A 25,913-nucleotide genomic window follows, 5' to 3' on the forward strand; every position below is an offset into this window, starting at 1 on the left:
GTCATAGGATCCAGTCAATAAATTAAGAAGCAAATTCAGGTCAGCATTCAGTTATTTCAGTGTCTTAATATCTGAAAAAAATGCCGTTCCTGGAGTACAAAGTGCTGTGATCCAAATGGTAAAGCTGCCACTTATTCAGATAGAAATAGTTAAACTGTTGAACCTAAGGGATTGCCTGTCTTTTAGGAACAGCTGAAAAACTGGTGTTGTATATTAAAAGTTCCAAAGTATAATAGCCAACATATATGTTTATATTTAAATTTTCCAGTCTTGTATCTCACTTGCATACCAACCTGCTATCATATCTAGTTAATTGAAAATTTTATTATTGAGAGCTTTACATTCCCTGCTCACACACACATTAGAAAAAAATCTTACACTTCAGTATACAAATTGATCCCAAGACAGGAAAAGTAAAAGAGGAAAGTTCATTTCAGGTATATTGCAGCACAGCTGATCTAGTGTTTTGGCCTTTGCTTTGAAGTGTCACTTACTGGCTTACTGCTAAACCGTGGATTAGATGGAACAGGGGTTTGTTCCAGCTTGTCATCTGAATGCTTAAACATAATCTGCTTTTCAAAAACATTCTCCAATTTTATGTATGGCACATACAGTAGTGGCATAATGCATTATTCAAGTTTGGATTGAAAAAAGATCTGTTTTCACAAAGAAGCAATTTGTAGTAACTGTAGAAAAAAAATGTTTTCTTCCTATGCAGAAGCAGATGAAAAGAACCTGGACATGTCTAACTCATTTTCTTCCCATTGTGTTTGTCCATTAAGCAGATGAAGCACACACTTCCCATGCTGTTCCATTCATACAACCCAGTGTTCATTCAGAAACAGAACATTTCCTTTAGTTGATGGATTAAAGGCAGGAGAGGGGGAGGTGTGTAAAAATATTTGGGGATGTGCAATATTTCAGAAACAATTTTTAAAGGCTAATTCACACTAGAAGTTTGTAATGTATATTTTACACAACTTCAAAACAAAACAATTCTGCCTCTTAAATGAACACAAATAACTTTTAAAGAAAAAGACCCAATGAAGGTTTTTGTGCAGTTGCTGAGAAGCTAAATGTGAGGTTATTTTCAAAAGCAATCTTGTATTATACTTTCAATACACTAAAAAACAATAAGCAAATACAATTTTTTCACCGCACCTTGACTGATCATGCACTATATTTTGGGAGGTTGAAATGTGAACCTAAGAATCTGTATTAGTGATCTTAAAAAAAAAAGACAAGTAAACTCTGGAACTTTAAAGGTTATTGTTTGCTTTTTATCTTCACTTGCAGACCAGGTGTCTCTAGCAAAGTAAATCTGAGGAAAAGCTACTTTTTGTTGGAGGCTCTTTGTGAACAAAACAGATGACATAGAGAGCAGGTGTTAAAATAGTGAAAAAGGCAAACAGTAGATATTTTACAGGATGTTTAGCTGTGGAAGAGCTAGAAAAGAAAACAGGCTGTTCTAAAGTATCTTATTTAGAAGCATTTGCTCAAATACAACCAACATTTTTCTGTCTTGTAAATCAGAATCTATCTTTTGATCCCCCAAAGAATGGGTTAGAGATACTTATCCTGTTCCACTTGGCACTGAGTTCCCAGGGATTGACAGGAAAAAGCATAGCTTTTACTAAATAAGGATGCTTACTGGTTTCTGTTTACCTGATGCCACTTATGATACTGTGTTTGTCTACTTAAGTGGTATTTAAGACTGAAGGGTTGTGTGATTTACTATTTATGTTAGGAAATTGCTTAGCAGCTGGGTAGATTACGCTGTTCTTTGTGTGTTTTGCATCCTACATTGCACTTCTGTTAATTGTGATCTTAGCATTACAATAGTGAGCATTGTAAATTAATAGGTAGAAAGATAAGTAAGTGGAGGAAAGTAAGTTTGCCTGTTTAAAAAAAAAAACCCACACTACTCAGCTGACATTATTTGTGTCTCTAAATTAAGCATCCTAAACTATAAAGAGAGACTTAGAATTCCACACTGGAGCCTTCAAGTGTATGCATTTTGGATTTAAGCTTCAAGGCTCGTTTCCAAGTTGATGAAAACCCTGTGCTGATTGTTTTGGAATAGGAAGTTTAACATCACAAATTCACCAGTAGGTTTCATTGGTTGTATCACAGGAGTTCTGTAACTTTGTAACTGATGAGAGTAGTGAGTCCTAATGCAAAATTATTTTGTAACTATGTATGAAATGGCTATTCTTTGTAAAAAACTGAATTCTGTCTATTCGCAATACAGATTTCTTTTGCTATGAAGAAACCATTATGGCATCACTGGACCACCTATTTGGAAATACAGTGCCAAATCCTTAAAATATTTATTGCTTAGAAGATGGGCATGTTGGTACAAAACATAAAAGCTCATAAATTTACTATGCAATTAGACTATACTATAACACCTTTCCAGGGAGTAGTGAAGTAAAGTTTTTTTTTAATCAAAATCTGTTGAACTGCAGAGCATTTTGAATCAAATGAATTTCTATAAAAATTTGAAAGAGTGATCAGGTGTATTCTCCAGTAATAGGAAAAATATATGCTGCAATTTTTTTTCCCTGCTCTTTCAGGTACAAATGTTGCCACTTTGGCAATAATCATATCAATTTTCCCTTAGTTCCAGTGGTATTGCATTAAGGGAAGCTCTGTGGTATCTGTAACACCTTTTCCGGATTATTTTTCCCTTGAATCTTGTGCTTTTCACTGACAATGTTACAGGATGCAAAGGATATCTGCTAAAGAATTTTCTTGAAATTCTGTCACTTCACTAGGCTAATTTCACTGCAAGTCTGACTTGCAGCCTTGGTAGAACTACAGTTCTTTTCAGTGGGGTTTAACAGGTTAATTTCTGCATTCAAGTTTTGAAATCACATTTCAGATAACATTTTTCAGGCATGCCTTGGATAAATGTACATTCTATATTCTTTAAATAGATCTAAAATAGCCCTTGCCAGTTAATTATAAATTAGTAGCTGCATCTCTCATGTCAGAAACTTCAGACATGCCCACAGTCCATCTGTGTATGTAATTTGTCCAAGCAACTCAAATGTAATGACAAACTTTAAAGCACAGTCTCTGCAGAACTGTGCAGTTCACTCTTCCTTGCCAGTTACTATTATGTCTCCAGACTGTAAAACAACTTTTTGATTGAATGGTAATTCAGAAATTTAGCTTAGACAATGCACTCCGTGAATTTAGGCACCGTTCAAGAAAAAAAGAAGTCATGCTGAAAGAGATAACAGGATGTTAAGGTTTTGGGATAGAAATGATATTACCCTACCTTCATTAGCCACTGAGTGTTGTTTTCCATGATGTTCTCAAGTAGCTGCAGTCTTTGAACTGAATCGTCATAGTCCAGAGGTGCATCCCTCTGCACCGCGTTGGACACGTACGGAGTGGAGGAGCGGCAGTTGTCCGCCTCGGGCAGAAGGAAGGTGTAGCTGCAGGACCCGTGCTGAACCTGGTACTGCTTCTTGCCTATCGTCTCCATGCTCTTACTGAAGGAGTTGTATCCTGAAGCTAAGAATATGCCGCAGCCCAAAAAGAAGCAGGCGGCCAGCTGCATTTTAATCGCTGCGGTAGCTCGGCGGTCCTAGAGAGCCTGGGTGCGCTGGCCGGAGCCCGGCCCTAGCTAGCCCGCGGCGCGGCCGAGCGCTCCGCTGCCATGTGCCGCCCGGCTGGGCTGGGCTGGGCTGCCCGGGGGTGCGGCCGTGCCCGCGGCTGTCAGCGCGGGGAGCAGCTGCGGCCGCCCCGCCTGCCCGCTGCCTTCCTGCTTCGGGCCCCGCCGCTGCTCCCTGCCCTTATAGCCGGAGCGGGCAGGAGCAGGCACACGTGTGGAGCGGAGCCGCTCCTCCCTCCCGGGCTCGCCGGGGCCGGGGGCAGCGCTCGGCGGCCGGCGGGAGCGGGGCTGCGAGAGGAAACCCCAGGGAGGAGCCGGCAGCGGCAGGACCCCTGCGAATTCCTGCAGCACGGCTCTAATTAAGAGTTTCCTAGACAGTTCCGATAGCCTCCAACTATGCTAGTAAATTATTTGCGATGGTAGTAATTTTTAAGCTCTTTACCCTCGACCCCCCCCCCCCCCCTAAACACACACACACACACACACACACACACACACACACACACAACACTCACGTCCCTGGGCCTGTTTGTTCTCAATTTATTTTCTTTCAAATGTGCTGAACCAGGATGTAATTTAGTTGGTGTATAATACATTGTGGAACTACAGAGAAAGACACTGTCCCGTGAATACCTAAGCAGGCTTGGGTACGTCCTTGCAAAGAGAACATGACAGGCAATAATTAGAGGTTTTCAGTTGAACACAGAATTTGTATTTTACTGAATCTCTGAGATGAACACTCATTTTTAGGCACGTCTTTCAAGGGTTAAGCATTTATAAGCTTTTTATTTATTATTTTAAAGGCACTTTTTTTTTCTTTACGTCATGGCTAACTTTGGAAGTGCTAATGTTACTAAAAGAGTTAGAAATCACAAGTTATCTAGGACTGGGAGAGAAAAACCATCCAGAGGCAGTGGCAGTAAGGCACAGCTCAGGAATTCCTACTCATGGCTGAGTAGGAATTACCCTGTTAGCTCTCCCTAGCCCAATTCTGTGCCCTTGGGAGTGGGAAATACCCATAAAAGGGGAGGGAAATTCTAATAAAGTACTTGAAATTTATATGGAAGAGTAAAAACGACTACTTCCCAACTCCCATGGTCCCTGCAATGATCAGTCATTTTGAAAAAATGGAAAATTACTAGCCTCACCAGACCCAGGGAAAGAGTCCATTCCACTGAAATTTTGGAAAAGTTTACCTCTCTGTAAAGAGAAATTGTCTTCTTGAAACCAGCATGATAGGATACTGACTCCTGAAGAGAAACTGCCTGAGATTTTGGCTAGGTCTGGATCTGAAAACTATAGATTTTTCTTAATTAAAATAAACAAAGGGAATGCTGTGCTAGTCAAACTAACATGAATTACTCACCAAAGTTTCTCATATTTGAGGAAAATCCCAGCATGTCTCAGAATCTCTTAGGATAGACTCTTACATAACTTCCTTTATCTCATATAGTGTATTAATGTGGCTTTACATTTTTATATCATGGAAGTTCTGTTCAGGGTTTGTCAAAAGTAGCAGCTAAGATTCATATCTTAGATTGTTGGAAGCTGCTGATATGTCTTTACATAGTTACCTCTGGAAAGGAAAATCTCTAGAATTTAATTCTGGCAAATTCCAGAAAGATTCTGATTACATTTGGACTGTGATGAGTGAAACCAAATTCTTGGATATTTTTATGTGGTGTATTCATATGCCACTGTTCATCCTTCTAACCAGAGGAAACAGAATAATAAATTTGGAATGGTCAAGATTATTTGCAACAAAATATATGTACTTGGAGGGTTTGGTGTATGAAGTATGCGTTCTCCATCCCTTCAATTTTGTCTTTCAATAGCCAAGCAGATAAATGTGACAGCTTCTTGCATTGATAACAAAGTTTCAAACTTGTTGTATACTGATTTCTTATTTTCAATTCATTGAATTCTTTGAAAGAATGTTTAATTCCATGTGAATAACTGTCTTTGCAAGATACTTGACCAACCTACTATTATCCAATGAAGACAGAAAATAGCATTAGATTAATGCATTAGGCTGTGTGAAGTATTTCTATCTAACCAGACATTCCAATCCAGTATTTTCTGTTATTTGGGTACTTTAATTAATTTGCTAAGTTAAATGAGGATTTCCCATTGCAATTTGTCCTTAAATTAGTCTGTTCGCTGTTTTCCTTGCACAGCTAGCCCAAAAAAGAAAGGGCCATATTGTACTAGTAATCCTTCCTTTCACCACCATGTGTGTATACTCAATAGAGTAGTGCTAAAAATTAGATTGCTCCAACCCTGATAATATCTGTCTCTTAGTGAGGAAGAGCTGGAGGTTAATCTTTATTTTTCTGATTATATTTTCATGGAATTTTTTTTAAATTCTTTAGTTACATATTAAATGAAAATATAAGACTGAGCAGTGTAGGCTTTTAGAAGTTTTCTTTTTAATTATTAGCGCTCTACTCAAGGAACTGAACACATATAAAAGACATGATGTAAGGGAGAATCTGCTGAGAGTTCATTAGACAGGATCTTCATGAGAGGCTTGATTAAATCAGTAGTGTTTGAATGGCTAAAAAGCTTGCCATCTGTATGCCACCCTAATGAGTCACAGCACCGTTGTAATCTGGCAGCTCAATTTTTCTGGGTTTTGGAGGAGAGATGAGTGTCTCTAAAGGTTTGAACTGGAGTCTGTTTTCCTTTATGAAAGGCCAAAGCATGACCCTGGGAAGCCCTTGTGTTGTAATGAGGCCAGGAGCAAAACTGAATTTGGGGACTGCCTAGAAAGCCTTGCTGTATCCTGGGCTTCCACTAGGGAGAACTGTGGTTGTAGGAATACTGGAAGAGAAACAAGTTCACCTTGTACTGTGTTATAAGCTGGGCTTGGCTTTTGTGTCTTGGTTTTTCTGTTGTTGTTGTTGTTGTGAATGAATGAATGAATGAGTAAATGGCCAGTTGCTATGGCAGCTGTCTGCAGTTCGGGGAAAAGGTAAGGAAAGCACAGGTATTATTCTGAGAAGTGACAGCAAACTCCTAATGGAAGACTCTTACCAGCACAGCAGGCACCACCACTTCTCTTCTACTCACTGTACTTCTCATCTAGGTCTTGGAGTAACATCCCGAGGTGCACCATGGTAAAGTTTTCCCCAGGCTTTCGTTGATAATCCCAGGCTGCAGGGGCAGTAACTGGAATACAAACCCCCACACACACATAACTGAAAGAGGGTTTTGCTGTTTCCCAATCTGGGTCCGATGGACTCATATTGCTTTAATGAGGTGCTTTTTCCCACTGTCCAGGAAAGTCAGTGATTGTTCACCTTGCCAACGAAATAAATACACATCCCTTTAACCCTTCGCTGCAGCTTAGTGCCGTATTTGGTGCATCTTTTGGAGCAGTAGATTGTGATCCTTCACCCTTTTTATCCTTTTGGGAGCAGCTTTCCCAGCTGTGGAGGAGGAAGTGGTCTTCTCTGCGTCTCCAGAGAGTCAAAGCCAGTCAGAGTTCAGGGGAAAAGAAAGTAGTAACAGCTAAATTTAGAAAACTGGTGTGAAAAGTAAGGCAAGTTAAATCCATTTTTTGTCCTTGAAATCTGAGGAAGAGGAAGGAAGATGCCTGCATACAGCATTTCTACTGAGCCTTAGAGGCATTTTAACAAGTCTGCTTGAAAGGGAGGGCTTATTCTGAGAACTGAATGACTGAGAAGATCTGTCCCCTGTCAGTTATGAGAATGACCATTTCTTTGTTAGACATGTTGAAGTAGGGAGGAATTTAAATAATTTGGCATGGAGTCTTATAAATGTCAGAAACTAAGTAAAACGTTATAATTCAGGCTAGTCACATCCTCTCAGTATTTCTTTCATGTTTGTTGTTCTCTTCATCTTTCATTTTTGCTGTCGATATGGAGTGTTGTATTTACATTCATGACACATTTTTCCTGTAAACTAAAATATAGCTTTCAGCCTGTGAGTTCCTGCCTGCTTTAGAGCTGAGTGTATACAGTATATGGTATAAAATACCAAATAGTGGATTGGTATATTTAAAGTACAAATTAGATATTTCCCTTTTTAGAAAGAAGATACCCACTCTACAGAACTCACCTTATAAGCAGAGCTGAAATGTGTATTTTGTCAAAACTAAACATATAGAACATTTTGCCAGATGTGTGCAGGCAATTTCCTTTCCTGGGAAACAGTAAATTCCCTTACTCAGCCAATCGTGGGTTTCTTCCATACAGATGACCAGGCTGCTTTGAGAGAGATGCCTGAATTCTACTAACATTATCTTTCCAACTACCATTTTACTTACAGCTGCACAGCTTCTGTTTGACAGGCAGATACAGAGATCTTGTGAGATCTCTGATAGAAAAGGAAGCATATAAACTTAAGAAATATAAGAAAATGTTGACTTAACTTTAGTTTACTATCTGCAAACTTTGCCACCTAAAGCTTTCAAGATGTTGATTTAGTAGATAAATTCTCATTTCAGCAGTGTACTCATTTTAGGAAGGGAAACCTACATCATAAAATATGTGCAAACTAAAGGCAAGACCATGTAAACAAGTAGGTTTTGATGCTGCATTCTTACAGGGATATTCGATCTATGTATGTAAATGAAAATGCTGTAATGTAACTTCAAAATCAAATCTGAGATGAAAAATCATCTGAAACATGAAATAAATTAATAAAGTATTTTATAAATTCCTGGTATTTACATTCCTCACATTTTGACACTCAATGTTAAGTTCCCACCTTTGGGTCCGAATATTTTAATATTAGTTTATCATAGTCCCATTTGCTGTCTTCAAAATATTTTCCTTTGCTGTAAGTAGTTTAGCATTTTTTCTCAGGAACAAATGTCAACAAGGACAAGACTCATGAACTTGTAACTTAAAAAAACAGGGAACAGTATCTACGACCCTATTGGATTTTTAGGCTGCTGAAAATCTTGTCTGTTTTTACATCTTACATTCTTTTTCAAAGAGAGGAGTGATAGGTTATTATGTTTTCCTATAAGCCAAACAATTTCTTTTCATCCAGACCCATAGTTCAGATTTTTAGCACTTTAAAATTAATGATAATATCTTACCAATCATTTCTACCTTCCCCACATTTGCTCATTATCTTTTTTATTCCGTCTGAGCTTCTGCTCAGTCTCTCATGACTTCTTTAACAGTCTCACGATTCCACTCACTTTCTCAGCTGCAGTTTATTTCTAATCACTCAGAACATCTGGTGTAACATCTTGTGAATTCATAATCAACTTTATGTTCCATCTCTGACGTTCCATCACGTCTCCTTTGAGTGCCCTTCCTTACAAGGGAGGGCATTTGCCCAATAGTTCTCATATTGTTCTTCTGCTGAAGGGACAAGGGGTCAATAATCTGATCTACTGAAAATTTCAGTTACTACTCTGTCTTGGTGACTCGTCTGTTTTTTCCCATCTTTCCTTGTAACATCCAATCCATCATTTCAGTACACAGTATTTTTCCTGAATGTCGCAGCACCAGTGGAAGCATAATACAGCCAAAACCAGACTTTGTGTATTCCATTGGAAATTCTTCCTTTCTCCCTTTTTCTCTTTAAGAATTGACACTGCCACTATCCTTCAATGCATTTAAATCTATAATCTGCAAGTTATGGGGGTTTTTTTATGTCTATGATGTTTTATTCTCTCCCTTTCTTGATGCTATGCTTTCATTAATGTGTCTAAAACCCCTGTCTTGGTCCTTATCATCAACATACTGGATTTTGTTAACATAATCTATCTGGCTCCTCCATAATACTTGAAATGTGACTTGCTTATGAAGCTTATTATATCAGTTCTGCCTCAGTAAATTGCTTTCAACTTTGCTATCATAAGGATGGTTAGACAACCGTCAGAGCTTCACTTAAATGCTTTGAATTTGGAAGATCTAAATTCAGCACCTCTCCTACCAATATGTCAACTTCATTGCTTTCTTTGTAGCCACTGGTGGATTGGCTTTCCTGGACTGTCTTGGGTTAAACTTGAGATATCTTTTCTCAGATAATCAGATATTTAATTTGATCACATTTTCAAATTTTAGACTTATTTTGGTGTTCCACTTTTTTTTACTATAACACTGTATTAACATTAAAATACATTATATATATATATATACTTAATTATATCTGTATATATGTATGTGCTTAGTATGTTGATGCTACTGTACCTAAAATATAATTGGTCACGTTAATTTAGCTTGGGACTTTATGCTATCACATCCTGAGTAATAACAATAACATGAACTAATGGTGTTTTTTTAATTCTTGTCATTATCACTTCCCCACTCCAAAACCTTGTTAAATACAAAATGCTTCTTAATTTCTGCTGCTTCATTACTTTTATAGTGATTTCCTTTTTCAGTCCAGATTTGTAAGTGATATCTAAAGTAGAATTCACAAGTATCTATTGAACTCTATGCAGATGATGTAGGCACATATCTAAGACTTTTACTGTGCATTAATGAAGTTCCTGTTTGTAGGACAGATGGTAGTGTCTTTCACTATGAACATTTTCTAATAATGAATGTTATTTTAATCCTTGAAAGATGAGTCATACAGAAGTAGGAAGTGAGTCCCAGGATTATGAAGAATAGTTGCTACATGTCCTTCCTCCTTAACATTTTTATATGGTTTGGCTGTAGTGCCCAAAGGCTGTGCTTATTCTCTTCAGAGTTATGTGATGACAGCAAACTTTAGCTGGTAGCAAGAGTAATTACATCTTAAACTTAAATAGCACGAGTTCAAAACTAACATGGAAATTACAGCTATTGTTAAGGATCTTACAATTGCACTGCTGAATATCTGACCATGTTAAGTGCTGTGCCTGTCTATCTCCCATACTGGGAAAAGCACAATAAAGCACTTGTTTAAACAGGTTATCATTGGTTGAAACTGAATGAAATAACTTTTGTGCTAATGTGTAGTAAAGCCTTTAAACCTGTTTTAAAAAATTGTTCCCATAGCACTTGTGTATTTACTCTTTACTGTTGAATTATAAGTTTAAAACTTAACAGATGTTCTTACTCTGTATGCTTTTATACTCTTTCTATGCTTTGATAAATGTCTTTTAAATTACAGTTTTGTGCATTTGGACAACTTAAAACTAAAATCTTTATGTAAGGTTTTGACTTTTGTTGTATTATGTGAATGCTGTATTATGTTGATGTGAAAAGGCAACGGACTCTGAAAGAATCCAGAAGACTTTTGGAAAATGAGAAGTCTGCCTTACTGACATCCTAAAGAAAAATGTATATGCTGTTTGTTTAAAGAAATGTATTTTTAAAAGTCTAAGCAGCTGACAGTAAGATAGCCTTACAAATCACCCCAGTGCCTGTGATTTAAATCCTTCCTCTTGTAAGCAGTCACTCAGGTTAGCGGAAGGTTCTCTCATCTGGTAATAGCACACTTATTTCATAATAGCAGCATGTCACACTTCCGAAGAGCATGTTCAAGTTAAGATGTGAATTCAAAGATAAACTGGTGTCAAAGAGGGAATGAAAAGGAAGTGAAAAACTGTGTAAGAGGAATAAACAACACTTTCAGAGAGAGAGAGGACATTTACAGCAACAGTAAGGTACCTAGTTCCTGACATCTGTTTCCCTCAAGAAAAAAATACGGTACATGCACTAACCTTTTTATGGAGAGTGCAAGAGAAATATTTGCAGCATATTTTCATGTATTCATATTTTTTAAACTGTATTAGGGATGTGTAATTTGAAGTGGACAAAGCAACTGCAAACTATTTTTGCACCCCTTAAAGATAAATATTTTCTTTTTTTCAGTACTAATAAACATGTTTCAGTAATAGCTCTTAAAAACATTGCCCACCCTCTTGCTGATTTTGCCACAAAAACTGGGCATTCTTTTTGTTGTTGGTTTTACTGCTGTACAAGCAAAGGAAGGAATTAAACTGGGGTTTTCTTTCTCCCTGGTTAGTGAGGCATCAGAACCCATGATGGGACAACAGAAAGATTATCTGCATACGGATACCAAGGTTAGGGCTTCTTTGAGTTTGGACTCCTTGCCTCTGTACAACTTACTGCTCTGTAAATATTAACCTAAGTACCTCAGTGGCTGAGTCATATTCTGTTCTTTTTCTCTCCAAATAAATCTTTTGCTGAAAAGATAATCCTCCATCTCCAGTGGAATATGTAGACAAGACCAAATCTCTTATAAGTATCCTGTCATTAAAGTCATTTTCTTCCCAACACAAACCAATTAGAAAGTCCTTTTACTGGACCTTTATCTAAATCTAAATTATTACTTGAGTAATTTCCCTACACAGAAAATTCAAATCTTTAAAAATCTTTAATCTGTCTCACTAGAAATATATGTACAAGAAATTTGGAGATGATATTGGTGATGTCTATATTGTTTGAATATGCATCCACATTCAGGCTAGCCACAGCCAAAGTAACTTTTCTTTAAAAATGGAATAGTTCAATCTTAGCCTATTAGCTGGAAGCTAAGCTTGATTGTAGAACATCTTGCTTGTATTTTTATACTCTTACTTGATTTTTATGTCGGTATTTTCAGTCAAATCTGTGATCAAATTCTATTATAAATAACTAATAAAACTTCATCTTTGGTTTTAAATTATACATTCTGATTTGTTGCTGCTTCAGCATTGTGGCTTGAACCCTAATAGCAATGTCCAGTGAATACCATTTTTCTTGAACATAAATAACTTTATTTCTAGTTCATCAAATTAGTGATCAGCTGATGTTCTTCTACTGATTTCTGCTTTTCTTTGCCTGTTCACCCACTTGAGTATTATTTTTAGGAAGCAAAATTCATACATTCAGATATTTACTGGATGATGTCCTGAAATGACGTCTCTTAGGCAGCTTAGAATATTTTCTTTCTGCATTAAATGAAGATTGCATCCTTGTGTAGGGTGTTAAAGTGCCCTTCTTTGATTAAATGCATATATCAGGACAACCAAGATTTACTTGTGGAGTCAGAGAAATTTCTCTCTGTTGATCACAAGATTCTTGGGTAACAAGCTCAGATGAGAGCGGCAGAAGTAAGGTAAAATTAATGTCATGAAACTTACAGAAATAAATAATGGTTATTTGAGACTTCATATGTGTTTCATTGTCTCATCTTAAAGTGCAGTTGTTACTATATTATCAGTATTTTTCATTTTATTACAGTTATCAGACTTTTGTATCCAAACTGTGTTGTTTTGCTTATCTTCTCTTTTGGTAGTGGATTCACTTGGACTGTGAATTGATTAAAAAAAAAAAAAAAACAGACCAGTAAGAAATTGGGTCTAAATAGATTGTTCACCCTGGAAACATAATTTGTCCACAGTGTAGGCACATTTTGCAAGGCTAAGAGCACTTTACCTTTGGTAAAAGCCTGTCAAAATGTTGAAGCAAGGGACTGTTCTGGAGCCCCAGTGCAGCCCACGGTGAGGAAGGATGGACTAGCAATGGACTGAGTTTTCAGCCAGCTGGGGAGTATTCCAAGCAGCACTACAGCAGGCAGGGAAACTGTAGGGAGTCATGGCCTAAAATTTGTTTTAGTTTCATACAGAGTATAAAGATATATCTTCTGAAGCTAAGATCTATGAGACTGTAGAAAAGCCTCTCATGAGAAGCGATGGAATCCCTGTTGTATGAGTAATACAGATGGCAAAACACTGAAAAATGTAAAGGAAAATCCCATGCTGGCAGCAGTATGAATAAAGTGATTTAATAAGCTTTTTCATCTCTTCATTTCTCTCATCAAACCACATGACTTTGATGAAAGAAGGAAAAATGTTTATGTTGGACCTCCATGTGAAAAGTGCTTATAGAAAAAAAATCCATCTTCAGATGATAAAACTATAATTAATATAGTTGAAACAATTCTTGAATTTTCTCACAAACATTATATTGAACCTATCAGGCACAAGCTAATACTAATGCCTGCAAACTGTTAAGCACAATTACTCCAATATAAGGCAGCAGTGGGTTTAATATTGGAAAGTGTTAGTTTCAAATTTCTTTGCAATATTGGGACAACTTAATTTTATATTACTAATTCCATCAATGATATGCAAAAGAACACAGTTATTCCAATTGCTATAAGCATCAGAGTGAGACTGTGCTTCGTAGACTGTTATTGCCCACACAAAAACCTTATTGGCTGAGAAGTTTGCAACCAAATAAATTATTCTCAATTATCAATGGCTTGATTGCTGCTTTTACTGTCAGATTTTTTTTTTTTAAGAAAACTTATTTAAATATAATATCAACAGTGAATAATTTTTTCAAAATGCATTTCATGGACATCATGAACTGAAAAAGGCACAAATTTTGCATCATAATCAGATTGCTCTTCATTAACTTCTGATAGCTTAATTTCTCTACTTTTAAAACCTCTATTTTTGAACATTTATTTGATGTGAAGTGGGCTTCTTTGTATTAATATCTTTTTACCTTGCTGGTTCTGCATTGGGGCAGAAAATCTGTGCTCACTTAACTCTGACCTAACTCTGCTGGCCCACAGTTTTAGTCTAGAGTACACCCAATAAAGAAAAATAACACATGCTTTTAAGATAGCTATTTCAATAAACTGATAGCCTCAAGGACTAAAAAGAAGGTGATGCTTTAAAGGCAAACTGGGGGCTTCTCATTTAGAAGACTTTTCTAGTATCAGTCAGAACCTTTTTGTGATACATCTGTCATGGAAAATGATCAGAAGCTGCTGAAGTAAACAAAATGTGAGTCTGTTCTGCATTATTGTAATTTGCAGATGCCCCGCTTACAGAGAATGGCCCGAGGCTTTTAAAACTGTTAATGACATGAACAGTAGCCAAGAACTGTCTTTATTTGAAATACAAGTGTATTTTTAAAATAAACCAGAATGTGTGAATCCTCACACAGTTACCATTTGCATTAACTTTACACAGTGAGAATTTTTTTAAAATATACAGATTTCTCACCAAACATTCTGTGGACTGGTTAAACAATTGCAAGCATTTTCAAGAGATGTTACCACTAGTTCAAATATTGGCTTTTGTGGCTGGTCCAAATCAGGTTTTACAATAAGTGATACTTGGTTCCCTTTCATTGATTTCTTAATGTTCGTAACTTTCTTAAATGTTCATTTATCAAATTCCATCTCTTTTCTGGCTCTTCCATGTCAGAAGGAGACACCTGTTTCCAAAAAAATGAACTCACAGATGGCTTACTAAGTATTACACCATATCACAGCTGGTGGAATGAAGTAATTTGAATGAACAGAAGACAAACACAAATTAAAGAATTCAGAATTGGAAATAAGGGAGAGAGGGTTTCTTATCTTGTCCTTTTATTTTTATTCTTTTTTTCTAGTTAATATTCTTCTATAAAGGTAGAGTTGTAAATCCTAAATACTAATTATTGAAATTCAGGACAGTTTGGGACTGAATAACAGCTCTGCATGTGGACATCAAATACACTGTATCTGGTAGTGCATCTGCTGTACATGAAGGTTTTATCCATTTATGCATTGTGTCATTTTTCCAGCATACTAGGCATCTGCAAATCAGCCTGGTTTCAATGAAAATATGTGGAAAGCCATACTCCATATGCTTTTCATATGAGACATAAGACTTGACTGTGTAATACTGGACATCCCCCATTGTGTAGGACATCTGCCAAGCTCAGCAGAAATAAACGTTACAGGCAGGACAATAAAACCAGAGGAATCGGTGATTACTAAATCCTTATTCTGTTTTTAATTTTTATATTCTTTTCCAGTCTCAGCTGTTAGAGTCAACTTTTAACAATGTCTCTGAAATGGAATAGCCATGTATTCTGTACTGTAAGATACTTTGTGCTTAAAACTTCAAAATGTTTCATGTTCATAAATGAATGACAGATTTTCAGAGGTTATCAGTGTAGATTTAGACACTTCCAAAAATCCTAATATGTCTCCCTTTGCATCTTCAGGTAAGAATGTATCTCTGATCTATGAGCTTGGAAAAGCCTAAGAGTCTTTTAATGTTTCTGTGCCTGAGTAGTTTAGGTTGTATTTGAAATTGCAGCTGTTACACATTTTCTCAAGAGTTTTGGGGTAAAAGATAAATCTTGCCTTGTTTTTGGGTGTTGCCAGTGATTATGTTACTCTGTCCTTTTAGTCTGTTATGTCCTAGATTATGAACTAATTAAATTAAGAAAGAAATGATAGTTTAAATTTAGGGGAGATAATTCTATTCCTCATGGTTACATAACCATGAAAATGTTTCTCTGCAAAATGGCAGTAGAAGGCAGCAAGTAAATAAAAACCATATTTTTTAGCATGATTTTGAAAGCCAGAATCCTGGTTTCTGAATAGTTCAGCTAGCACTCCCAGACATGTAAATTCTAAAGTCCCATTGTAAGACCTTCCTTCCACATTTCCAGAATGTGAAAGTAAATACTGGTAACATCTGCCTATTTGGCATTGCTTCCAATATGTTGTTTTCTCCTATCTATTTATAAATCTAATACTGTTCAACTCTTTTTTATTGGCATGTATGTGTTTATTGTACCTAAGAAGAAGCAAGTCCTCTCAATACCTTGGATGCTGTAGAAAACTTCAAAGTAAATTAGAATTGGGTTCCTGTCTGCAATACAATCCACACTCACATACAAGTTTCATTTGCTAAAGCTTACTGTGGCTGCAGGTAGAACTTTTATAATGTTCAGATAAATGCATGTGGAGGATTTTTTAAACACTTCAACTCCCAGTCTAATGGAAAGAACCCTGAGAATATTTACCTTCATTTATCGTGTTTTCAGTTTTAGTATTGATTATATTACAAGAGAGAGCAATAATCATCTACTTGGCATCTCATTTTATATCCTAGGTTTAAAAAGGTACTACCAGGCTATTACTTTGTGCAAGTTAGATGCTACTTTTGTAGTATTATAGTTCTTCACTGCTGTTTCTTTCTCTGTGTTACATCTGTGAAACTCAGAATAATCCCTGTATTCAACACATTGCTAACAGACAAGAAAAAAAAAGAAATTTTGCATATTCAGGATGCGTATACAAATTACTATTTTTATTTAATAAAGATAGATTGTTGAGCCTGGCACTAATTTTATCCTTTATTACCAGTGAAGACATGAGAACTTGGAGTACATCCTGCTTCCATACCAGGGAAATTGGCTCAAACTGGAAGGAGGAAGACATAGCATCATTTCATTTTCTTGTGGAATACATCCTTTAAATGTTAATTCACAAAGACCTGCTGAGTCAAAAGGCCAATTTTATCTAAAATTTGTTTTTAAAAACGTAGTATGCTCAGATATATATAGCATATACGACAAAATAGCCAAGATAAAACAGTTGTAGAAACCTGTTGGACTTTATGGATGCATCTGATTGTTGCTCAGGAGTCCATCCTGGGAAGGACACCCACCTGCTTTTGTGGCTTCTCTGGCTGATGTGCTTAATCTGTGCACATGACTGTAATCTAGGAGCATATGATTATATTCTGCAATGACTTACAAATAACTTTAAGATCCCAATTAGCTCCTAAAAAGAGCTCTGTTTTATCTACATAGCTAATTTTCCAGGATAAAGATAGTTCTGTAATTCTTTTTTATTACTGTGTGGTTCTTGCTTATAATATAATGGCCTCATGTATCTGACTAACAGAATCTTGATGCCTTGGTACACTTTGGTCACAAAAACTTTTCACTGTTTATTTTGCTTGTAATTGTGATGTGGAAATGAAAAATGAGTGAATGTAAATTTTTTGCTAAAAGAAGTTGGTTGACAGCTTGTTCCAGTCCAGAATTTTCTCAGCACATAGACTACATTTCTTAAAACAAAACTGCAGGTTTTGTTTGTTTGCTTTGGGGTTGTTTTCTGAGTTTCTTGAAAAGACATGATCCTTAAATGAAAAGAAACACTGGGATGTGTTTAGAAGGAGATAACAAAGTACCAGAAGAGCAAAGACTGCAGTAAAGAAACTGAAACTAGTATACAGGTAATAAGAACAGACCCAGGCCAATATTAATTGTGAGGAAGAGCAGATGTTTCTATTGCTCTATTGATGTAGATTTGGTAATTTCTACTTTGCTGCAGTTCTAGCACATTATGCGTGCATTACACATGCTTTTACATTATCTGAACTGTAATCTTACACTTCTAGAAAATCACTTGGGGAAACTGTTATCATTTAAAAACACAATCAAAGTTTTACTTTGATCTTTTTTCCATGGTAGAAAAAAAACATAGTCAAGTTTATGTGCCTTTGTCTTTTCTCTTCTGGTGATGTTGCACTGTGATTTTGTTTGTCTGTATGATTCATTACAAGCTCACTGGCAGATGGTCACGTACACTTTACAAAAGTGCTTGATGCTAAAAATCAGCTTTTAGCTTTAATAATCTTTTCCTACTGTAAGTAATGTATATTATCATAATGCCTAGAAATATTTTAGTCACTGCCATCTAAATGGCTTTATCCTTCAGTAAAAATGTTTCTCTGTACATGTTCAGTATTTTATGAGTGAAACCTACTGCATGTATGGATGGTAGTGACAGAAAAAATGGAGTTTTGTCTTCCATATATGAACAAAATGGAAAAATTAGAGTTTCAAGAGATCAGGATGTGCTAGAAATCCTCCTGGCTCCTGCATATAATGACTTTCTGTTCGTTTAGCCATTGGAGCCCCACAGGGGTTATACAGCTAAATCTTCAGAAATCCTGCTTTGTCTTACTTGATCCTCACACTTGTTATGGTAGAAGGAAAGTGTTTATGTGTATTTTATTTGTTTATGTGTATTTTATTGCATAACAGTAAATCAGGCATATTGCAGAGTTTATCTGTAATAGTTAAAATGCTATCAGTCCAAAATATATTCCACTTATTTAAAAGGTGAACTTGTAAAGAGCTACTTCTATGTAGCACAGAAAAATGTGTATCTCAAGAGCTGTTGTTTTATAAGAGGAAAAATATGTTGAATTATGGGGTATTATCCTTATATTATAATTTATTTAACAGTAGTTCTAGATGGAATAGCTGAAGAAGCCAAAATATGGTAGAACTTTGTGGAGACTCTTTATAGCTATGTTGGGAAGGGAAAAATTCTGGTCTGGCAATTTTAGTGGAGCTGTTAAGATGCTCTTGTTGGCTTTTGTTTATTATAGTTGTAGTACACTATATACAGGGAATAAAATTAGTTACAAATCTGACATCCCACACAATGTCATGCAATGGTTCCAGTAAAAGTGAGTCTTATTTATTTAATTAAAATTCCCTTATTTTTAATAAATTCCTTCTTTCTTCATTTAGTCATAAGAAAAAAGTCATACTGCAACTCTGTTCATGTTCTTGGAAGAGAATATGACACTGAAGTCCATAACAGTGTCTCCACAGGGTAGGATCACGGCCTACAGACCTGATATTTTGCTGAATGTATTTCTCAATTACATCTCCTGAGAGCTTTAGAATGTACATTTTAGCTGATATAGCTCATCTTCTCAGGCACTTTCATCAATTTGTCTAAGCTACAGTCTTAATTGCAGAATTCTGTCCTCCAAAATTGAGGCTGAAATAATTCACAACTAATATGAATACTCCTTGAATATGAGCCAGATTTTTTCCTGCTAGTCTTAATTTCCCTCATATATGCATTTTAATAGTCTCCTTTGTTTCCTAACTCCCATACCTTTGCTCCAACCACACAAACACCCAAAAAAAATCAATTTTAAAATGTATTCATAAATTCCATCATCAGCTGATTTACTTTGTAATGATGATTTTGAATTACTGTGCTTGTGAGTATATCTTTTCATATGTTAATATACTTCTGTACTTGTTCTTACTGATTTGTGATTTATTATGTATTGATAAGGTTCTGTTGTAGACCTTGGAGGTTTTTTCAAAGACATGAAGTTCCATTGTCATGTTTTTCTTACAATGATTTATGTCTTGTGTATTGGAGTTATTTATTTATCACAAGTATTCTAAATTCATAATTTTAAAAAATATTATTTAATATTTGCCTGAAGTTGGTCCCAGAGGCTGCTATCCAAAAAGAGTCTCGTTTTGCTAGCCAATATATTACTATTACAAAGGTAGTATTTCTTCATTATTTTCTACTGAACACGAAAACAGACTTTGTATTTCAATGCACTGTACAAATCCAAAACAAAGGATAGTGTCTGCACCAGGGACCTTTTGATCTTCAGAAGAATACTTCTGGGGGTTTTTTTGCCCTAATCTGACTGAAAGGTCACACTTTACCCATATTTCGTTCTACCAGATTTATTGGTGTCCTGGAGGCTTTATCAAATGCATTTCAAGGAGGAAATTCTGGCAGTGATTCACATGAGAGGGTTTTACCTGTGGAAATGAGGCACCCTGATTCTGCTCACCTTCAATAGCCTTTGCTGCATGTCATGCTGACTTTTAAATCTATTATAGAGAGAGAAGTCTAACAGCAGTATGTTTGCTTGAGGGACAGAATTTTATGGGTGGTCTGAATGGAGTGGAATTTTCTTGGCTGTTTTAACAGTAACTATTAATTAATAACTATCTTTTAAACTAATATGTTTGGAACATATTAGGACAATCCAGGGGGAAAGTATAAAAACCCTGTTTAGTATTAACTTTCTAAAATCAAAAAAATACACATTTAAGAATTAGTTTAAAGGTGTCCTCACTATCATCCTAAAACTGAAAAACTTGTCCCAAAACTTTAGTGATCTACCAAAATAGATTTTATTGAGTACTGTTATTGAAGTTCTGGGCTTAGTCTAACATGAAGGAGGTAGATAACTATGATGTTAATTAAGTTTTGCACAAAACCTTAATATGTGAAACTATATAGTTGAATTGATTGTGGCTTAGAAGAAAAACTGTGAAATAGGAACGGCATAAATAATTGAAAGATCTATTTTGGTTTGGCTAAGCTCATACTTATGAAACTAAAGATGTGCTTCTTGAAGCAGTACCATAGTGTGATCCCATTATTATTCTCTGTGTGGTGTGGATTGGGCTGGTTGCTGCTTACTCATGTAGGAGATGCTGAATGACACATAGTGGTTCATCTGATCTTAAAAGCAAATAATACTTTTTCTTGGGTTTTTTGCTTTTAGTTTGTTTGTTTTAGTTTTTGTTTGGGATTTGTTTGTTTGTTTTCTGGAGGTTCATAGAATCTTAAAATGATTTTGAATTGGAAGAGGCCTTAAAGATCATCAAACTGCAACCCCCTCCAATACGGACAGGGATGCCTTCCACTAGACCAGGCTGCTCAAAGTCCCATCCAGTCTGGCCTTGAACACTTCCAGGGGTACATCCACAGCTTTGGGCAGCCTATTCCAGTGCCTCACCACCTCACAGTAAAGAATTTCTTCCTAACATCTAATACAATCCTACCCTCCTTCATCTTAAGGATAAAGTATTCCCTCCTTCATCTTCTGCTTGTCCTGTCACTACATACCCTTGTAAAAAGTCTCTCTCCAGCTCTCTCATAGCCCCCTTAAAGTACTGGAAGGCTGTTCTAGGGTTTCCCAGCAGCTTTCTCTTCTTCCAAGCTGAACAACCCCAACTCTCTCAGTTTGTCTTCGTAAGAGAGGCGCTTCAGCCCTCTGGTCACCTTTGTGATCGCCTCTGGACTTGCTCCAAGAGTTCCATGCCCTTCTTATGCTGAGAGCCCCAGAGCTGGATGCAGCTCTCCAGATGGGGTTCAAGAGGGCAGAGCAGAGGGGCAGAATCCCCTCCCTGCCCTGCTGGTCACACTGCTTCTGATCCAGCCCAGGATATGTTTTACTCTCTGGGCTGTGAGTGCACACTGCATCCAATCTCCTGTTCTGTTCTTTCCCCAAAAGCATCTCACCACTGCTGGAGGGCTGCTGGCTTCTTCTCAACAGCACTGCCAAGTCATTCTCCTTTTCGATGAGATCATTCCTCAAACATAGGGTTTTTCCAAGATTAACTGCACTATTTCCATTTTCATGATGCCTTCAGAGGGTGTTGCAGACATTTTAGTGGTTATTTCTTTCATCAGAAATTTTCTGCATCCTCTACTGGCTTTTAGCCATTTACAATGGATGTTTTTTCTACTGCATTCCAGATTCATCTAGAACACAACCCTGAGGAGCTGACTGGAGTTTTAACTTCATTTGCTGGAAGCCTTTGGTTTATAAGACAAAGAGATAGTGCTCTCCACAAAGATACAATGTGCACATGGACTTATCCAAAATGACATTTGTTTGATTAATTATAATTCCTATTATAGAGTATTGTAAGTTTGAGCTTCTGCCTGCGTGAATCAGCACTTCCAGTTCTCTGGTTAAATAAATTTAGAAAAGAAAACACGTATGTTGTAATATATAGGGTGTATTGTACTTGAGCAGACAATTATACTGTGTTTGCAGGTCTGGTATTTACCTCCTCATGGGAATTTGTCTTTCTCATGGGTAATTGCAAATGAAGTAGACAGAGGTCAAAATGTGAAAATTAAGGAAAGAGGACATTGGAAAGGATTCTTATTGGTCTTTTCTTATAGATCATGCTGACAACAATACAGGAACATTTCCACTTTCAAAAAGTTCAAATTATATGTTAAATAATAGTGTGTTTAAAGTACTATGGTGTTCAAAAAATACTTTTAAATACTTTACACAGGTTGTATAACATTTGTATGGCATTAGAGGAATTATTACCTTTAATAGCTTTCACAAGACACTATTAGTGGAAACCCTGCTACCCATGTTTTATTTCAGAGAACTACATGCCATAGTTTAGTGCACTTAAAAAAGCCAAATTATTCTGAATGAACAAGTAACCAGTAAGGATGTTCTCTTGAGCATTCATTCTTACCATGATGAATGATGCTTGTTTTTCTCTTCTCTTTAATTAGAATGTTTCTACATTTGCCAAAGAAAATGTTGGAATGAGGACAAAAACTAAAATTATAGGAACAGGGTTTGATGTAATAGCTTATTTGTAAAGGAAACACAACTTGTTTGGTATTTTATTGAAACAGGAAGTTCAGAACCTCGGTACACACAAGCACAACAAATTCTCAGGTGCTAGTTGAGTCATCTGTTGTTGGAAGTAGCCTCATAGAAGGCTTCCCCTTGATTTAGTTTTAATCTTCAATTAACAGAGGGAAGGAAATTACATACAGATTTAGTTTTAGATTATGTGCCAGTCTCTCTGTTGCTTTTTAGCTGTCACCCTGATGTGCATGCTTTGTGACTGTATCATACTGGCACTACCAAAGTGTGTCTCAGTGAATATATTCAGCTTTTAATGAACATAAAAAACCTGATGTATTCCTTTTATTTATGAAATAATATAAAACTTGCCTTGTCAAAGGATTTTGATTTTTCATTCTCTACTCATGTCCTACCTGATTTCAGCTTTATTTCAAACTAGGGAGGTAATCAGCTATGATAAAGTTGTAATTGATAAAATTACTGTTTTAAGTTTAGTATGGGATTACTTAATTTTTAACTGTCATATTTGTTTGTGATAAGAGGTCTGTTATATAGCAGAGAAGAGCATGTCAACAATGCCATATAGTTTTGTTTAGCTGTGAAATCATTAAAAACCACTTTGGAGTTTATTTGTGTATCTTCTCGGGAGAAGACTTAGCTTTCCCCTTCCTTCAAAGTCTGTATGACACCAGCCTCTCTTTAATAAGAAGGACTTATTGAATTCCCTCCAATTCACATCATTACTATTTCTCTGTTTAACCCCAGTATTCCAGTGCTGTGCAGTGAGTTCTTGCCTCCATTAACAGTCTGAGCAATGATGGCTTTATATCTCTCCCAGTATCAGTCCACAGCATAAGGACAAATGCATTACAGTTTAATCAGTAATGTCATTTTAAAAATATATTCCATGGGTAGTATTAGAAATATCATGCTAGTTCCTCAATTTTAAAATTAATAGAATTTTAAAATAAAAATACACACATGAGTATGCAGGACATTTTTAAACTTTTTCCTTATGTAGGACTAGCTAGATTATATTATTTTTCCTCGTTCTCTTAGTGTATATACTTTAATATAGTATGTGTGCAAGCAAAGTTACCTTCATGAGAGTTTACATTATTAGAGGACTAAAGCTGTGTTCCTGATACACCCACCTTATTCCCATGGATTTTAGTGGTAATTATGGACAGGGGCAGAGCCAGATATGATAAATATTTATTTACATACATTTACTAGAAAACTAGTTTGCAGGAGAGAAGCACTGAGCATTTGTATTTTATCTAAGATATCCAGATGTGCGACTAGAAAATCACTACTAGTTATTTTCTTGAAAACTGTGACTGTTTGTGCTTTAGGGTATTTACCTTTCATTTAAGCTCAAAAACCAGTTGCTCATGGACAGTACTTGTTGAGTATCCTTTGGTTTTCAAATTGCAACTGCCTGCATATGCAATGACAGCCTCTTGAAAAGGCTTTCTGCCTTCACTAAAGCTAAAGCACTTCAGGTAAAATCCAGATAGACTAGAAAGTAGTAGACACTCAATTGGGCACCATTCTTAGACAAAGAACAGCAGGAATATAGGAAAGGAACTCAGAAAGGAGGACAGGGTCAGGAGTTTGACCCTACAAACTTCGCCCAGCTAGCATGAGAAGTCACTGAAAGTCCACTACCATAATAAGTCTGCCTAGTTCTCCGTATTTAATTGTGTCATAACTAGCAAGCTCAAATTTAAAGCAAACCCAAATTCCATATGGAATTTACAAGATTTTTTTTTAATGGTTTTTAGAAGATATGATTTTCAGTAAAAAGAAGTGGACTTTTTCGTGAATTGATTTTAGATTACCACTTCAATAGCTTCACCTTTAGTGTCATACTTTTATTTTATCTTCATTAAGAGAGTTCCTGCAAGACCAAATGCAAATATCAAATACATGGAATTAATATTGTTCTATTATCTTTGTCACTGAAAAAAAAAGTTAAATCAGAAATAAGTCATAAAAAAAAGGAAAAAAAGCAGAAATGTTATTACATGTTGAAATCCCAAATGCATCTGAAATCCTAATCAGGAATAAGATTGTATTCCAAATAAGGTTTATGTTTCAAATTTCTTGTTTGCAGCAACAACATGTTAGACTTCTGTTTTCCTCTAGCATTTGATCAGGTTCCTGACACAGTGTCTGCTCTGCCTCCTGTAGACTTTTAGACGAAAACAGTGAGGTGATTTGCTGCAAATGTGTTTGGTGTATTAGCTCACAAGTTCACAAGTGTAGATTCCTCAGATAGGTAATGGAATTGGTTACTTTTAGAAAAGCATCATTTGTTACCATGCACAGCTTACGACTGTGGTTTGTGAATTCATTTTTTTCGCTTTATTAAAAAAAATCCTTTTCAAATGCTTGTCCTTAACTTGAGAAATAAGAGCAAAGACAATAAATGTAGTGTCAGGTACTCGACCATTACCCTACCAACTATAGCTTTAAACTTACTCTGCATTCACAACATAAATATTTCTTCCTCAGTTATACAGAAGACAGTCCCAGCTTGCTGTCACGATATAGTCAAAGTTCTTATATTATTGTAATGCTAAAAAGTACAATCATTCATGAAAATAATCTTCAACTAGAAATCATTAGTAATGTCTTTTGTTTAACACCTATTAAGAAAGTGGTCCTCTTCAAAAAACTTTTCTTGAGTAATTGTTATTTTAAATCATAATTGATAAAACTCACCTCGTCAAATATTTGAACACCTAGGGTTTTGGTTTTTTTGCTCTGTGTGTGCTGGCAACTCCACTTGCTACTTTTAGTGCTGGAGGATTAAATGTCTCTGCTTTCCATTCTTCCTATGGGATCTTCCAATTTGTGACATAGATTACGTGAAGAGGAGATGTTATTACACATTAAAAAGTATTCCTGCCAAGGAGTACTACTCAGGGAAGTTATAGACCAGAGGTAATCTTGATAGCAGTTCTTTTGGGAGTTTCTGAAAGCAGCCTAAATCAGGTCTAGTTTTGCAGTGGGCAGCATTCCACAGCAGTTGCACCATGGGTGATGCCAGGTAATCTCTTTGAGTGGGCTCATTTTTGTGAGCCATTTCTCAGACAATTTTAAAGATTTTTGCTGTTGAACTTTGATGTAATTTCAACTGAATCTCTAGTTCATATTTTAAAAACCAAGAATTCCCTGCTAATTGTCTCTGTAATGCATGTGTTTCCCTCTAAGTAGAGTTTGCATGGGACTTCTGAATGCAGCTCTCCAGGTTTCTGTTGTGCTTAGTCATTATGATGAATCTTTTTTAAACAATTTAAGGAAAAGACCTTTTAATTATACATCACATTTTTGTTCATATTTTGTTTGGTA

At 36.1% G+C, this 25,913-nt stretch overlaps 2 protein-coding genes across 8 annotated transcripts in view; one reads left to right on the plus strand and one right to left on the minus strand.

The window, feature by feature from the left end:
* Positions 1-3,709, minus strand: part of ANGPT2 (angiopoietin 2) — a 40,901-nt gene extending 37,192 nt beyond the window's left edge. For both annotated transcript variants that reach the window (XM_012572889.5, XM_004176853.5), the window contains exon 1: positions 3,287-3,709. In XM_012572889.5, the coding sequence (XP_012428343.4) occupies positions 3,287-3,571 (285 nt within the window). In that variant the 5' untranslated portion in view covers positions 3,572-3,709. The remainder of the gene's footprint in view (positions 1-3,286) is intronic.
* Positions 1-25,913, plus strand: part of MCPH1 (microcephalin 1) — a 124,268-nt gene that overhangs the window by 85,617 nt on the left and 12,738 nt on the right. The window lies entirely within an intron of this gene.

Source organism: Taeniopygia guttata, chromosome 3 (assembly GCF_048771995.1).
Source record: "Taeniopygia guttata chromosome 3, bTaeGut7.mat, whole genome shotgun sequence".
Classification (NCBI taxonomy): domain Eukaryota; kingdom Metazoa; phylum Chordata; class Aves; order Passeriformes; family Estrildidae; genus Taeniopygia; species Taeniopygia guttata.